General features: G+C 37.6%; 2 protein-coding genes across 2 annotated transcripts in view; one reads left to right on the top strand and one right to left on the bottom strand.

Moving 5' to 3' along the window:
• tgfbr3 (transforming growth factor, beta receptor III) overlaps positions 1-13,010 on the bottom strand; it is a 96,283-nt gene extending 83,273 nt beyond the window's left edge. The window contains exons 1-2 of the mRNA XM_055221480.1: positions 12,820-13,010; positions 2,611-2,775 (exon numbers count right to left, since the gene is read on the bottom strand). Coding sequence (XP_055077455.1) covers positions 2,611-2,671 — 61 coding nt within the window. The 5' untranslated portion in view covers positions 2,672-2,775; positions 12,820-13,010. The remainder of the gene's footprint in view (positions 1-2,610; positions 2,776-12,819) is intronic.
• The window catches only part of btbd8 (BTB domain containing 8), a 95,083-nt gene that overhangs the window by 11,607 nt on the left and 66,309 nt on the right, over positions 1-17,167 (top strand). The window lies entirely within an intron of this gene.

A 17,167-nucleotide genomic window follows, 5' to 3' on the forward strand; every position in this document is an offset into this window, starting at 1 on the left:
TTTATGTTTAAATCTTCATTAAATAATAAGCAATGTACTTTGTTCTAGTGGTAGTTTGGAAATGTATGCTTCTTCACGAATCCAAATTGTACATAACTCATATATATTTACATTATACTGCATCTTGTAGACTTTTAAAGACCTCATTTACACTCAGTGGTAGTAAAAACCCACTACACAATATATAACAATACCACAGACCCAAAAGTGGTCGAGTATTGCTCAAGGACATAATAACATTTTCAAATTACCTTCAGTCCTATTTGTAACCATGTAAAAATGTGAATGAGGCTTTTATCAACCTCTTAATACACAAAAACACCGGGCTCCATAAAACTGTAAATGTCCAAAGGTATCCTCAGTATTTGGTGGTGTACACAGCTTGCTCAGAACCCACCCTATTCAGATCATTGCACACAATTTGCAACCACAAGCTCTACAAAATATTCAGGATAACATTCCATTACAAAGACATGGGTTAAGCTATGTGCATTCCATCAGATAGATTAAAGGCCCTGTACTTGATTTTTTCCCATGTATTAGAGCAACATTTGTTGCCCCAGTACAGATATGTTATAAGCAGCTCTTGAGGTTGAATTAAGTTAGCTCTGTACAGTCTGTATCTAATTCTAAACTGTTTTATTGTCCTATGATCAGGTGCAGTGTTAGCATGCTAGTTGTTCTTAACATTACCTTGACGGCGAAAGCACTTATAAACTCATCACAGAGAATAATTAGCATAGTCAGAATGCTTAATGGCAGAGACAGGCCTCTACTCTGACAATGTCCAAATCTAGGCTCAAAATGGTTCTGTTGTGCATATGGACAAATGTTTTTTCATTTTGTTTTTTATTCTGCACTCTTCTCTTTATGTATTTTTTATGATTATTATTTATGTTTTGACTTGTTTGTATTATGATGTTAATGACTTTCTTATTCTGTAAACCACTTGGAATTACTTTGTGTATGAATTGCTATCTGCTATACAGATAAACTTGGCTTGCCTAAAAAAATTCACCTGCCTTCATTTACTAGTCAAAATTGGTCAAAATAAAAACTTCATAATGCCAAAACAAAGACCAACCAACAAGTCTAATATTGGAAAATGATGAATAAAATCTGCCTTTTTGTCCGTTAAGCTTTTCAAAAACAGTACATTTCTGTAAAATGTATGTAAATTGAGACCAATCGATAGGTTGACTAAAAAGGGTGTGTGGCAAAGCTCTCAAAAGCATTACTTATCACTATATTTCTGACCCAAACTGCAAGGCTACAACTGCAGGGGAGTTCAAGCATAAATAACTACTGATATAGAAAAAAAAAAACTACTAGGAAACTATGTATTTATATAAAGACAAATAAAACTTATGAATCATGAATTAAGCGTTTTTCTATATAAATATCAAAAAATACCAAATTTTCAGCTAACTCACTGACTGACTAACATCTCCTTTCTGCTGTTGTCCCATGTAAATCCTTATAATCTAAATAAAATGATCAGTCAACCGAATAATTGACTAAACGGCTAAAACCCTATTATTTTATATGTGTTGTATAGCCTCTTCTTCAGTTCCAATCTGACATAATGAAATTCCTGGTACTTTATTCTATTTTGTATAATTGAGTGATTAAACCTGTCAGTGTTTTTTAAGGCCTAATCTGTGCATCCTTGTTATAAAAAGGCACAGCCCAAGAAAGGCATGCTGGAGAAACTGTGGAAAACCCCTGGGCTTGGGTTAACTTGGTAACATATACACAAGGCGAAAGCTTAAAAAAAAGCTAAGCTGACAGTTACTAATACTTTACTCTTCATTACATTACATACATTACATAGATTAAGTTTGAATTTTTATATAGAATTTCCACACTTAATTTTACATGTCTTCTTATGGTATTGACATAGACATTTAAGGTGCTAATGTAAACAGAACTACCTAATTTTAAACGGTTTGCAACGGTCCAAGTTATACCTCACTTAGCTTATGCATACTGAGTAGTACATTACTACCTGTGATGAGTTAATAAGTGCTTTTCACAACTTTCAGAGGCTAGAGGGGAGTTTTGCTTTAATGATAAACCTAACAATAACTAGCATGCCAACTGTGCACTTCCTGATTCTTGGACAATAACAATTTCTAATTAGATTTCTCTTTTACTATGAATCGTACATGGATGAGGGAATGCACAGACATACCAACCAAGAGCCAATTCTCAGCCAGGCTGTTGAAGGTAACGTTACTTCCCCTTAGCAAAACTGTCAATCAAACCAGTTGCTAATGCTAGTGGAAGTGACCTCAGGGAAACGCGGCACCTGTTTGTTACCAATATTCATATCTTGATTTCTGGACAAAATAGCAAAATGTAAACACCAGGATCAAGTACACTGGGTTAATATGAAAATTTTAAGACCAAAATGACAAGTATGAGAGCAGCAGTTCCAATAGAAAGTGAATTGGAGCTGGAGTCGATGGAGTCGGAAGCACGTCCATGCTCACTTCTTATTTGGAATGCGGCTAATAAGCTAGCTATGTCTATTTATATATACAGTCTATGTTTTACATGGAAAGGTTTGCCACAGTGTTTTGCATGTATTTGATGTGTATGACTTACCTGCGGATGCTTGGTGCCATATTGTAAGAAGCAATATTAAACTTTTCAATCGTCTCCACATGATGAAGACTCCAGCTGTTTGGATAGCAGGACGGTCAGAGGAGAAACTTCTGTAAGGGACACTCTTCTCTCTTCACCTCAGGTCTTCAGAAGGCACCATTCAACCTGAAAACAATAGAGACAAAAGGTTAATGGATGGATGATATTGACCTGATAATGGAAATAACATCATATTTTGCATCAGAAATATTAAAAATTGGCATGTCTTCTAGGGGTTCAAGTATCACAAAAAGATTACACTGCAAGTTTCAGTTTTTTTACTCTGTATTGCAGTTTAGCTTTTTTAAATTATTTTTCTTAATATGCAAATTCTGAATTTGAATATATTGGCTCAATATTTGCACTTTTTAGCATCAATCTCCAGTTTAGACTTATATTTATATTATATTTATATACTTATATTTTCTTTGGACTGACCTCCTGATTAAATTAAAGCTTTATTTGAACAGTTCACAAAGTTACACTGCTCCCTTTCAAGTTTGAGTTAGTGAAATGGGGCTGTGGAAACCTGAAAATTATATATATATATATATATATATATATATATATATATATATATATATATATATATATATATATATATATATATATATATAGCTCCTACACGTTGAGAGGAACCAGCTGAGGTGGCTCGGGCATCTGCTCAGGATGCCTCCTGGACGCCTCCCTAGGGAGGTGTTCTGGGCATGTCCCACCGGGAGGAGGCCCCGGGGAAGACCCAGGACACGCTGGAGGGACTATGTCTCTCGGCTGGCCTGGGAACGCCTTGGGGTCCCACCGGAGGAGCTGGAGGACGTGTCCGCGGTGAGGGAAGTCTGGGAGTCCCTGCTTAGACTGCTGCCCCCGCGACCCGGCCCCGGATAAGCGGAAGAAAATGGATGGATGGATATATATATATATATATATATATATATATATATATATATATATATATATATATATATATATATATATATATATAATTTTTTTCCCCTTATTAAGCTATTGTTATGTAGAGCGGTCCAATGTATAGATGGCTATTAATTCTGTAGTCATTTCAAACCATATTTTGGTCTCTCTTTTTTAATTAAAAAAAAAAAAAATGTGGCCCCATCTCAGTGCAGTTCCACATACACTTATATAGTGCTTAATAGTGCATAAGCAATGATGAGATGAGACCAGTCAGGATAGGGGAATAACATGAACAGGTTAATTGGAGGTCATTTAATGCTCCAAAGGTGAATGGGTTAGTCCTGGATCCAGATCCCTCCACCGTGATTATTGGAACATTAACTCTGTGATCCATTGCAGATACAGAACTCATCTTGGGCTTAATTTGAAGCTGATGATTTTTTTATATTTATGTATGAGACTGTAATTCCATACCATCATAGTCAATTAGTTTTTGGAGAGGAATTAGTCTAATAATTTGAAACAGAAATGTGTAAACCTATGTAAGGTTACACTGTTGTATCCCTTGTCATGTCAGTATTCTTTTTTCCAAATTTCATTACTATGTGACACTATATGTGACTGTAGCACACATGTTTAATGGACTCTCAGTCCACAAAATTTCACAGAAGGTGGTTCCCTAAAAAGGGGTGTGGAGACCAAAAAGGTCCATACTGAAACAAAAGACCCCAAACTCTTAATGGCCCAAGATGTACACTAATAAAAAAATAATAGAAAGAAAAATGGAGCAAAATAATCACAGCAGAGGGGTCTGGCTCCCGGTATAGAGACAGAGAAAATGAGAAAGAGGAGGGTCTGACGGATCACTGCATCATGCCACAGGTTATTACCACACTTTAATAGAGAGAAGGGTTTAATTGGGCAGCTCCCCGGGAGTCTATGGTAAGAGGATTAGGACAAAACTAACCAGCATGACCTCCCCTCAGGATTTAACTATTGTAAACTAACCCAAAACAACGGCTGTGTGCAGTCAGACATGACCGAGAGTTGTGTCTGTTTGCATAATTCTATAGAACAGTGTGATATGGATATTTCTGGAGGTTAATCTGTAATACTTTGTGGTACAAATTAATACATATTGTGTATTAATCTCCAATCAGCAATCTCTCAAATAGCCCAAGTGATATTTTGGTCTGTTTTGATTTATTTTACTGTCATTTCACTGTTTGCGCAAATCCTAAACATCAACAAAGACCTGTAGGCATATACTAGCACATTTCCTTAATCCAAATATCAAGACATTTGTTTTTGTTAATATTGCTTGGACACTCAAACTTAAATGCTATTGCTGGGTTTCAGATGATATCCCAACATACTATAGGTCCGACAATATTTCATAGCGATGAAAATGTATTCAGTGGTCCCTCGCTATAACGCGGTTCACCTTTCGTGGTCTCGCTGTTTCACTGATTATTTTTGTGCAATTTTGCATGCTTTTTTACAACATATGAACGTGCATTGTGTTCTGCGTCCTGATTGGCTAAGGGACTGTAGACCACTGTCAATCAATCTCCTCCTTGCCATGTCTCTTGTACAATACAGAATGTGTTCAGCCAAATTTACATAAATGTTCGATCGACACTACAGCGCCAGGACAAAGAGGCACGGTCAGAGGAACTGTGAAATACGCATAAGCCACAGTTAATTAAACGAGAGAAATGTGACAAAATGTTAATGCCTGTCTGAGAAAAGTGTATAAAGTGTGTGGTGAGGGGTTTTACAGCCTTAAAATATCCATCCATCCAATCATTTTCTTCCACTTATCCGGGGATGGGTCGCAATCTAAGCAGGGACTCCCAGACACTTTCTCCAGCTCCTCCGGTGGGACCCCAAGGCGTTCCCAGGCCAGCCGAGAGACATAGTCCCTCCAGTGTGTCCTGGGTCTTCCCTGGGGACTCCTCCCGGTGGGACATGCCCGGGACACCTCCCTAGGGAGGCGTCCAGGAGGCATCCTGAACAGATGCCTCAGCCACCTCAGCTGGCTCCTCTCAATGTGTACTTCGAGCTCCTCCCATGTGACTGAGCTCCTCCCCCTATCCCTAAGGGAGCGCCCAGCTACCCTGCGGAGGACACCCATTTCGGCCGCTTGTATGCGCAATCAAGTTTTACACAGCACCCCTACTTCATTGGAATTGGGGTTGTATGTATGTAATTATCATGTATCTAAAGCAAAGTACCGGTAATGCACAGGGAAACTTTGATGAGTAGAAATCAGGACTGCATTAAAATTTAAGAAGCGTTTTGAAAATTATTAATAATGCAACTCCACCTCCATTGAAAAAAATATTAAATTCTGTTCTGAACAAACTATCCGATCCACTCGGTCCTCTGTGAACTGAAATTGCATACTTCCAAAAGCAGTCTCAACTGGACCTTGTAGGAGTGAAGATGTTTCACTGCTCCAGAACTGAGGAAGCATTTGGTCCAGTTAACAGATTTTATTTTATTTTCTTTGCTATGGATCAGACCTGGATGACTGAGGGATTATACAGATATAGTTCCAAAAAGATCCTCAGCCTTTGCTCAGGTGGTCTTTTCCTTTCAAACCATCGGACAGTGGAATCAGCTCCAGACAGGCTGAAATTGTCTGTAAATCTTGATAATTTTACTAGAAATTTGAAAGAGCACATTTTAGATAACCAAGTTTGTCAACATCATAGTTAATTTGAACTGTTCTGTATTCACTGTAAAAACTTGCACATAATGAATTTTTATATTTGTATGGACAGTAGGAAACATAATGTATTGAACATGGAGACATTTTATTGTATTTTCCTGCTACTGCTTGTGATGAACTAAGTTAGCCTTATGTAATTGTAATGAAAGTGTATTTTTAATGTGTGTACACCTGCCCAGGGACTGCCAATGGAAAGTAGCAGTAGCTAAGTCTGATATAAATCATCTTTTCTTTTGAAATATTAATTAATGTGTACATGGCCCCTGACAAATAAAGAATAAACAAACAAAGAATTGTATGCAAACACTACAGACCAAACTACTGTGCTGCTAAATGTCACCCAAACCCACAGAGCAGGGCAGGTGCAGTGACAGGAATGGTAACTCTAACTGTGCGTAGTGGTTTTCCTCAGAGACACAGAAGGCCTCGTAGTGTCGAGGTGCACGTCTCTGTCACAGACAAAGAGGCATTCACTGTCAGGCAGCTGTGTGGGTTTTTAGGACGCTCTTGACAAATATTACACTTCCAGCTTTAGTGAAGGAGAACCAGCGCCCTGTGTGATTTATGGGCCCCCTTGACCTTGCCCTGCTCAAAGACTAAAGGTAAACTGTGCCAGGATTCCTTCAATGGGCCAAATCAAAAGGAAGAGACTCGGAAGGGCAAAGAAGCTGTCTCGTACTTTGACGTTGAATTTCTGCCCTGCAACAAAGTTCAGACAGAGGTTAAACAAATAGGTTTGTCCCTTCCTAAAATACGTTAATGTTGTCAATGTAAAATCAAAGTAAGATTAATGGGTATATTTACATGGACAGTAAAAATCTGATGACAAGGATAATCCAATCACCCAACAATTCAATGTTGTTTTTTGGAGTGTTTACAGAGGGGGTATTTTATTCTATGGGGCATTAACTGCTAACACGTAACATATTTAGACCACCATGCTACCTTTTACCTTCTCTCCCACCATAAAGTAACTCCTCCCTTCAACGCTAATGAAACTACTGCACTTTGCATCAGGTTTGTCAAGTTGTTGTGTAGACTTTTGTATTATGCTTTTGGACACTTATGGAGAATTGTCATGTGGTTTCAAGGGTGACACAGAAAATTATAGCTAACTGTAGGGTTCAAATAGGACCCGAGAGAGATTGCTATTTACTGAAACATGGATGGATGACCTCTAAAACTTCTCCTAGCATGTTTTTGCATAATTTTGTATAATACTCTCTCTTTAAAGGGGCTATATTGCACTGTTTTCGATCTATGCTATAATGTTGTATCCTCATCATACTTTAAACCAACTTAATAAAAGAAAAAGTCTGCTGACTTCCATGCTAGAAAACTGCAGTGCTCAATAGGAGCTGACATCACAACAAAGAGCGTGGGGCTGTTGGCACCTTTCTTTTCATTTGTACCAAAATGACTACACTGCTGAATCCTATGCATACACTGATTAAGATGAAAATGGGGGTTGATCAGCAAAATGGCATCTGGAAGATATGCAATTAAAGATTCCTCAAACATGCACGAATCACTTCAAATACTTCGAGATGGTAAAGGAGAAGGAGAAACAACTATGGTTAAAAGGTCTGGAAAGTTGATGCATAATAGGTCATGCAACATGCAATAAATATGATAATCAAAAACACCTGATGACTTGTGTCAGTCAGTTTTTTTTCATCATTTTCCTTGTCAGAACCTGCACAAGTGTGAAAAATCTGATTACTCACATCAGACATAACTGTTTACAGAAATCAGACAATGATTAGATTCTTGGTGTGCATATAAACATTGCCACTACAAATCTGTGTTCACTAAGAGAGATTATTTGAATTTTCACCTAAAAATTTGATCTGATTGGATAGAAATAGACCTATAGAAAAAGTTCAGACCACAGCAGCACTAGTGAGTACAGGTGGCAGAATGTGGTTGTCTGAACTAGATGGAAGCATATTGCATCGCCCACTCTAAAACTATCACTATGCAACCTGAAAACAAACACGTCTGCTACAAAGGATTCAAGAAACCTCTGTCCCTCTGAACTGTAAGCCTTCCGAAAGTTTTCAGACTTTATTCAATATCCAAAACCTTATGCAACAAAGTTAACCAGAAAGGAAGCAAACGCTTATTTGAAACAGTTGTTATTGTTGACCATTTTGACAATGAGTGGCCCTATGGTTTTTAGCCTGTAATAACACTTTACTTCAATGTAAAGTGTTATTACTGGCTACAAACTTTTAGGGATGTCTTTGACTAAAGAAATTGTTGGTCTAAAGATATGCACTGTCAATTGATTAATCGACTAAAAGAAGATGTTGCAACGACTACTAAAACAATTACATATCTCTATGTATTGCAACAACTATTTATGCAGAAAAAAAAAACAACTAAACAATGTATTTACATAGAGATCGATTAAACTAAAGCTGACTCAGTCCCTCACTAACTTCTCCAGTCAGCTGTTGTCCCATATAAATCCTTATAATCTAAATGATTAGTCAACGAATACAAATTTTGGTGAACTAAGACACCATCCACTGAATCAACTACTCAAGTCCTACAGTCCTACAAATTTCTCATAAAAATATAGAATGATTCACATAAGCTATAGCAGATAGTAATTGGCCATAGAATCCTACTTTTAAGAAACATCAGATTTTTATTGAAGTGTTTTTGTGTGTTGGTAATGTTACACTTTCTAACCCTATATGTACCCTGAGTCTGATTTCTTCAAATTCTACAGCAGTTTAGCCTCTTGCTCCTATCTACCAGAACTGCCCTACACTAACAATAGAAAAAATATATATTTCTGTACCTAACAGCACCACATTTACACAACACAAAACGGTCCCTTTAATTAAAAATTGTTCCTTTCATTTTGTTTTGATTTTGTAGTTTCTGGTTTTGTTGCAGCAACAGTTCAATCACCTCATCTGACTCCCTCTAACCCTGGCCGTCTGCCTCCACATCAATCTGGAAAAAACATTAAAATCAGACTGGACCGCGGGACAGTGAACACACCATACATTAGAGGGGTCTAAGTTTGCAGTCTGTGGTCAGATCACTGTTAAAGGGTCGGCCCATATCTCATTCACGCTCACTCTGTTCCACTGCCTGGCCCAAGTGAAAAGTGCAAAAGGACTGATAGCAAAAACAGAGGAGGGGGGGTGTTAAAACAATGAGTATGCGTGAACAAAAAATACCATTGAATGTAGGCAGCAATGCCTCATCGTAATAATTGTCACTCCTCGACTACTAAAATAATGGTTAACTATTTTAATCATTGTTAATCGTTATCTGGACTATAAAACTATAATGTATCATTTCCACTGGTTCACTTTGAAGCAGACTTTGAAGCAGACCGCGGTGGCAAATGTCTCCCCTCTGTACAGTACCACCCCATTTGAAGGGTCTGAATTGGACCCTGGATGGTACTAGCTCCCAGCTTTAGCTAAGGTGTGGCTAGTCCACAAATGAGGTGATTGTACAAGAGAGAAAGCAGACTCAAAACGGCACCAAGCACTGACTTGATCTTTTGATAAATAAGATGGCTGCTGCTGTGTTTACTTCAGCTGATACTGTTTCTTAATCCAAAATCCAAAATGTCTCATCCACCAAACTTTTGGACAACATTGTCGATGATAATTTAAATGGGAAATAACATGTTGATTGGGTGACCACAAAAAATAATAATTCTCTTGGTTTTATAAGAAAAGTCAGTACATTTGTGGACTCAAAATCGTCAGTACATTTGTGGACTCAAAATCGTCAGTACATTTGTGGACTCAAAATCGTCAGTACATTTGTGGACTCAAAATCGTCAGTACATTTGTGGACTCAAAATCTATAATTACATTATACTATAGTTTAATTTACCCCTATCTGTCATATTGTAATATAGTATGGGCAAACATTTTCACTTATATTTTACCTAAATATAATTTTTAATGAACTATTACCTATTATACAATAGTGATATAATTCTCCCATTGTAGTGGTCGTGATATTGACATGATATAAAACTGTTAAAGAAAATTAGGGAGATATATTAAAAAATATATATCATATTGCAATTCTGGATATACAAAATGTTATCTATCTAATCTAACACACTGACTATTTTCAAAAGAGCTGAACAAAAAGAAAAAGAACAGGACATTTGCGCAATAGTAGATATGAATATGGGTTATCAGGATGTGCAGTGGCTGGGGAGTTTTTATGTGGCTGTGTGTGCACATGTACAGCATATAAGCAGTTACATCTGATGGGAGTAATCTGATTTCTTTTGGTAGGTTTTGACATTTAAAAAGGGCAAACTAATATGGCAAAGACAAAAACAAAAGAGAAAATTGTGTCTTCCAAATATAATAACAAAGAACGAAACATTATATTACGAACAAAATCTGTCATTTTCAAAGGTTAGACACAAAAATGAAAAATAAAAAACATTATATCTCAAGGAGGAGTGCAAGAAACAAAAATGTTCTAATCATTTTATATTTTATCACTTGTAGACTTACTGACAGTGAGAAGAAGAGACCCAAGAAGGAATAAAAGTACGCTGCTAAACATACTCATAGTAAATGTAGCTAAGTAAATGTAGCTGAGTACTACCCACTTCTGCCCAGTGTCTTCTTTCTCTTGTGTGGGCTGACACAACTGACAAACAACATAACAATTCGCCCACTCCAGATATGATTCATTGATTAGCTTTATAAGTCCAGTTTTACAGAGGAATTCACCTGTAGGGGATTTGACTCTGGGGACTTTGCACAAGAGAAAGACTAAAGATGTTACAAATGTGAGGAACATGACACCAGTTGTATTTTTCATTTTCTGCTATGTGATGATACCACTCCCAAATGGGTAGGAGCTAGATTCTTGATGGTATTTTAGTAAGAAACACATAAAAAGAAAGTTCATGTTCAACCTGATCTTTTATGTTATGTATTAAATTTACATTACTTGGTTTCTCATTATACATCCACAGAAAAGGGGCACAGCAATGCTCCAAAAGGGGTAGGCAGAAGCAAAAGTCATTTATAACTAATGACTATGGTCAAATAAACCACTATCTTTCCAGCCACTGTAAAAAATGTTAATGTTAATTGCATTGCCTTCCTGCCTCTCACACACTCATGTGGTGTGATGGTGTCTTTAATAGTAAAAACACAACTCTATTGAAGACTTCAAGAAGCTAATCTTTGTGCAGTTAATGGAGAATCGCATACAAATAAACTCTCATTAATCATAAAAGAAAAGCCCAAAAATATTGCACACACAGCTGTTAACAATATATTACCATTACTCATTACTACTTGGCAAATCTAATGAAATATGCATATAGGCCGAGAAATTAAGAAGCTGTTGTGTCAAGACGATATATTTTGCTAACATGCAACAAAATAATATAAATAGATAGCTCTGAGTGACTTGAAGGTGGAAAAGTACTATATAAAAAATGTGGCCATGTGATCAAATAACACGGAATAGACTTGAGGAAACAAAAATACATTTTATTATGGCCTATTAAAGGACATCGCAACTGCTAATCGGAATCACTACTATCAATACTGTTAGGCAACAAAGTAAAGCCATGTTAAGAGTTATGTACTCCATACAAATTGTACTGCAAATAGCTTATTCATTATGTTATTACATTGACAGTACATAAAGCATTTTCTTAAAGCATTTTTAGACCCATTTAATGACCAGGAGCAGGCTGATAGCAATTGTGAGACAGCAAATCTATCAACTACTTTGTACAGCTGTTAAGGAGCACACAGGTATAAGGAGGTATATTAATCATCTAATTACAGCTACAAGCATGTCTAGTTGTCTACAGACTGAAGTACAACCTGCAAAAAAGTGATGTTAATAAATTGAGAACAACTATAATTTAACTAATCATGTTCAATGCAAAAAAAAAAAGTAAAAGTAAGAAGTATTAGTAAGACTAGTGAACCATGCTCATTGCTTAACTAAGCCTTAAGAGAAACGCAGTTTACTTTGATGACAGCTACCATTTGTATGTGAACTATCTATTCCAAACGTATTTAGAGCAAACACACACAGCACAAATATTAAGATGAACGTGCTTTTGTAGTCTAGTGTTTCTCCTCTCTTGTTTTTATTGCTGGCTGTCAGACGGTGCAGTCACGTTTGATCCTTCCAAATCTGAAGCAGCCAGGGACCACGCCGTTTCTGCGACCTGAAACCCTCCAGTAGGCTGATTATTTCTTACACTTTGGTCAACTATGTCTAATTCCATATAATACCACTATATAGCGACGACAACAACAATGCACGAGCGCCTTTTACTCCATAACACGGATACACGGACAGATGTTGAGCTGCTGTTGTGCGCGAGGTTTCCAACTTGCATCGCAAAGAAAAACCGCTACTTTCCCTGATCATAGTGGTACGAAATGCAGCATAACATTAACAATAAACCCAATTATTTGTATTAAATGACAAGAAACCAGTATGGATTGAAGCTGTGTGTAGTTTTAGCGCATACGTACCACGCAAAAAGTCCAAGAAGTAAACTTGACAGGAGCTGCTTGCTGTGCTGAACGCGGATGTCAAAATATCCCACGGTTTCCGGCGGACATCCAAACTATTCCAGGTTAGAAAACAACACTGAAGACGGGTAAAAGAGGTACGGAGTGTATCTGTGAGTTTAATGTGTTTAATATGTGCCGTTTAGTTTTACACAGTGGATCATCTGGGGGCGGGTTTCAACTGGAGGAGGAGGAGGAGGAGGAGGAGGAGGAGGAGGAGGAGGCAGCTGATGACAAATCTCCAGGCTGCAGTTATGTGCACGGCAAAATTGCTGTGTAGAAATATAGAAAAGTCACTTGCAAGCCTAAAAACTACAATAGCGTACAGGTAATGATATCTATCAATTTGAATACTTTTCTTTTCAGGTAAAGTTTATTTAAAAATGCATAAACCACAGGTTGTAAAGGCCTACGAGGTCAAAATGAGGGCAAACTGTTTTAATCTCTTCCTCAAATGTACGCTGTGTAACCGTTTGAATTTAGTACTTGTTAATAGATTTAAATCCATATCCTACCAAATATGGAGGTCGTTTTGCTGTTGTGCTGCTTTATAAACCTGCAAATCTTTGTTTCTCCACTAGATGGCATTAAAGACAACAACTTGCCAAAGGGCAAAAATGTATGTTTTGTCTTGAGTTGTTTTGATTTTATTATATACTAAATAAAACGCAAATCACTTTTGCAATATGTCGTCTACCTTTACATGATTCACTGTACAAATTCAGTTTGACTGTCTATTGACCTGGCAATGGGGAAAATTCCTCAAAATGCTGCATATAACAGGAAGCTGAAACGATGAGTTTCGCCTGTTCAAAAGATACAGCCTAATAATATATATATATATATATATATATATATATATATATATATATATATATATATATATATATATATATATATATATATATATAACATTTTATTAATTTTTTTATCACTATGATAACAGTCCTGTTTATTAATCATTTTGAAACCCATGCATGCACTAGAAGCTGAAACCTATGAATTCAGACAGTCTTTAAAAAAAAAAAAAATTTGAAAGCTGCCTTTGGTCAAAACAATACACCTAGTTTAACTCTATCTCCAGTGGATGAATGTAAATGTTTACAATTTGTCATCTTGCCATCTACTGTGAACAGGCTCGCCTCTCCACAGATCTGACCTGAAACTTAGACTGATGGCATCATCTGCTTGTCTCTGGAGGTAAGTTTAACACCATACTGTGGAATATTTCAGACAGAGCAATAACATCTCCAAAAAGACAATCAGGTGGTGTACCCTTCACCAGAAAGGTTACATTGTGCATTGTGTTGAGAACTCTTTATCACCAAGAAAGAGCCTCCTGTACCACTTTTTCTTCAGATCCAGGGGTTGAATCTTCTTTGATAGCTGCATATTTTCCTCACAGTTTTCCTGAGAGCTGTTGACCCCTCAGCTCCTTCAGTTCTCATCTAGTCCAATACATGGGTCTTCTCCACCAGTCCAGAGTTCTCCACCTGCTTTCTCCTCAACTCCTCTTTCAAAACACACAGCTCCTCCTCCCAGACAGTGGACCTCTGGACTTCTTCAGTCTTCATTTGGTCCATCATTGCCTCCAGATCTGCAGCTGTGTCTTCCAGTGCACCTTCCTGCACCTTCTGCTCCACCTTCTCCATGGAGGCTTGTATCTGGAAGTCCATCTCCTCATTAACATTGTAGAGATCTTTGATGGATTTTTGGAGGGTAGTTTTCTCCTGCTCCCATTCCATGTTTTGACAGGCCACTTACTCTCTCAATTGAGCAACCTGCTGCATCAAGGCTTGCTCATCTTCATCCTTCAGTTTCATTTGAACTTCTAGATTCTCAGACATCTCCACCAAACCAAGTGTTTTTCATTTAATCTTTTGCAGTTTCTCCTGATGGAAGCATCTTAGGTCTTCCATCTCTTGCCGGAGTTGCTGCTTTTTGTGCTCAGATTTTTGCAGAGATACTTCTAGTTTAGTGATGATTTGAGTATTTTGAGAGAACTCATTCCTCTCATGGACAACCTGGTTGTACACCAATTTGGTCTTCTGGATGACCATGCTGAAGGCGTTTCTCTCTGCTGCTTGAACTTCTTTCACCTTCTCCAGATCTTTCACTAGAGCAGTCACCTTAAGTTTCAGAACATCTCGCTCCCCCTCCACAGATTCACGTAGCTGTATTTCAGCTGTGATCTTTCTTTTCAGTGCATTATTCTCAGTTTCCATCTGTTGGAGTTTCTCTTCACATTTAGTGAACTTGATGTTTGACTCAACTGAGGGCATTGAAAACCCTCTCTTTAGGCTGTACTCCTTGCTGTTCCAATTGTACTTGTCGTTTCTTTTGACAAATACATTAGTTTCCTTCATCAGATGAGTTTTTCCTGGTAGCTTCTGGCCTGTTGCTTCTGCTCTCTCTGTCTGTGGCAATTTCTCCTAAGTGTCTCTGTTAAATGACAGTTGGACTTAGTAGGTTGCATTCTAGAAAACGTGCATGCATACATGATGGTACAGTGACATGGTAAGTAATCACTGTACCATCACAATACACACTGAAAGCAGAAAACTTTAGGTGGTTGAAAAACCTCAAGAAAAAAACAGCTGTTCGAGAATATAGTTTTTTGTATTGTGATGACAGTATTAGTGGATTTGAAAGTAAGTAAGTACTTTTTTTAGACAATCTATCAAAACAGTTTGTCTAGACTTTTGGCATGTTTTAAAAATAAGTAAAATAATAATAAAATGCAAGTTTTAACAATCAAAAACTGAAACAGCTATACATTTTTACACCAACCCATGGATAATTTATTATAAATCAACCTCTAAAGCTCGTTTTAAATCATTCACTATCACCTAGACTTTTCCAAACTTATTTTCTGGTGAGACAGCATTTCTGAACACTTGACTGAGGGCTTTAGCCTTGGATCAGGAATGAATTAAATAGGGAATGCTCGATACTGCAAACTGGAGGAGCTTTTGATGATCATACTCTCCTAAGATTTGTCAGGGATTCTCAAACTTATTCTATCACTACATTCCAAGGTCCCAAAATTATCTTATTATATTATATGTTATTATATTAATGAATCCCGTTCTGACCAGGATGGAGCCTGCAGGAGTCTGCTACAGCGCAGTGAGGCAGGTCATGGTCCTGTTGTCAAAGACTGGTGGGAAAAGTCTTTCTTCCTGATGAACATTCTAAAGACCAAAGAGATGGTCATTGACTTCTGGAAAGGTACACACAATCAAGACTTAACCATTTTAAAAGGTCAGACTGTTGATACTTGAAGCCTTGGAACTATCATAGAGCCCAACACAGGGCTCAAGTGGTTCCAACAAACACAGAGGTAAAAGTGAAAGAATCCCTCTCTGCTTGTGGATGTCCAAAATGGGCCTTCAAAAGATCTAAGAGAGCTAAAAACAGAACAACGGGGAATCTGAACCTACACAGCAGTTGTGTCTAAAAATCTTCAGAGAATTTTCTGAGAATATGAAATTCCAGTCTATTTCAGACCTACAAACACTTTAAGGTAGAAACTGGTTCACCCAAGGAACAAAACCCATGCCACAAACAAAACAATGTGGTCTACTGCAGTTAGTGTTATATTGAAGAAACTTAACAGCCACTCCATAAGAGAATGTACCAACACCATCACGAGAGCTCCTCTGGACCCCAGTCTGCTGTACATCTCCATCTCAAAGCCACTAACCACTCTTTTGAAGATAGTGGTGTTCAGATCTTAGCCAAGGAAAAGAAATGGTGTGAGAGGGGAGTTAAAGAAGCAGTTTTTGTTAGGAAAGACAATACTTCTTTGAACAGGTATGGGGGCCTGAGACATAATCTATTTATAACTCCATTCCCAGACCTATATTTAAACAAGGAAAACAATAGGGCTAGCCAGTATGCTAATAGGTGTGAGGGAACCCATTATGGGCCTGAATGATTATGCCAAGTATGACTTAGGCACAGTTCACACTTAGTGTAGCTCATTAGACCTAGCCTACAAACAGAACCTGTAAAGCTCAGCTTTACAGCTCAGCTTTGTCCTTACTGTAGGAAGGTACAGAGGCTGGAAGAGGTCATTTTAAAAAACAACTCCCATCCTCTTGATAATGGTTCCAATTGCTCCCATCACAATGGAGGTTTAAAGAGCCTCTCAGTAAATCCAAGCACTACAATAGCACCTTTGTTCCAGCAGCCATAAAGGCCCTGAAAGTGATGTTATTAAATTTATCTTATTTATGCCTCTTTGCACATGTGCCGTATTTGTATGCTTGTTTTTAATGCATTGTGTCTTATGGGGTTTTATCTC

Source organism: Periophthalmus magnuspinnatus, chromosome 4 (assembly GCF_009829125.3).
Source record: "Periophthalmus magnuspinnatus isolate fPerMag1 chromosome 4, fPerMag1.2.pri, whole genome shotgun sequence".
NCBI lineage: Eukaryota > Metazoa > Chordata > Actinopteri > Gobiiformes > Gobiidae > Periophthalmus > Periophthalmus magnuspinnatus.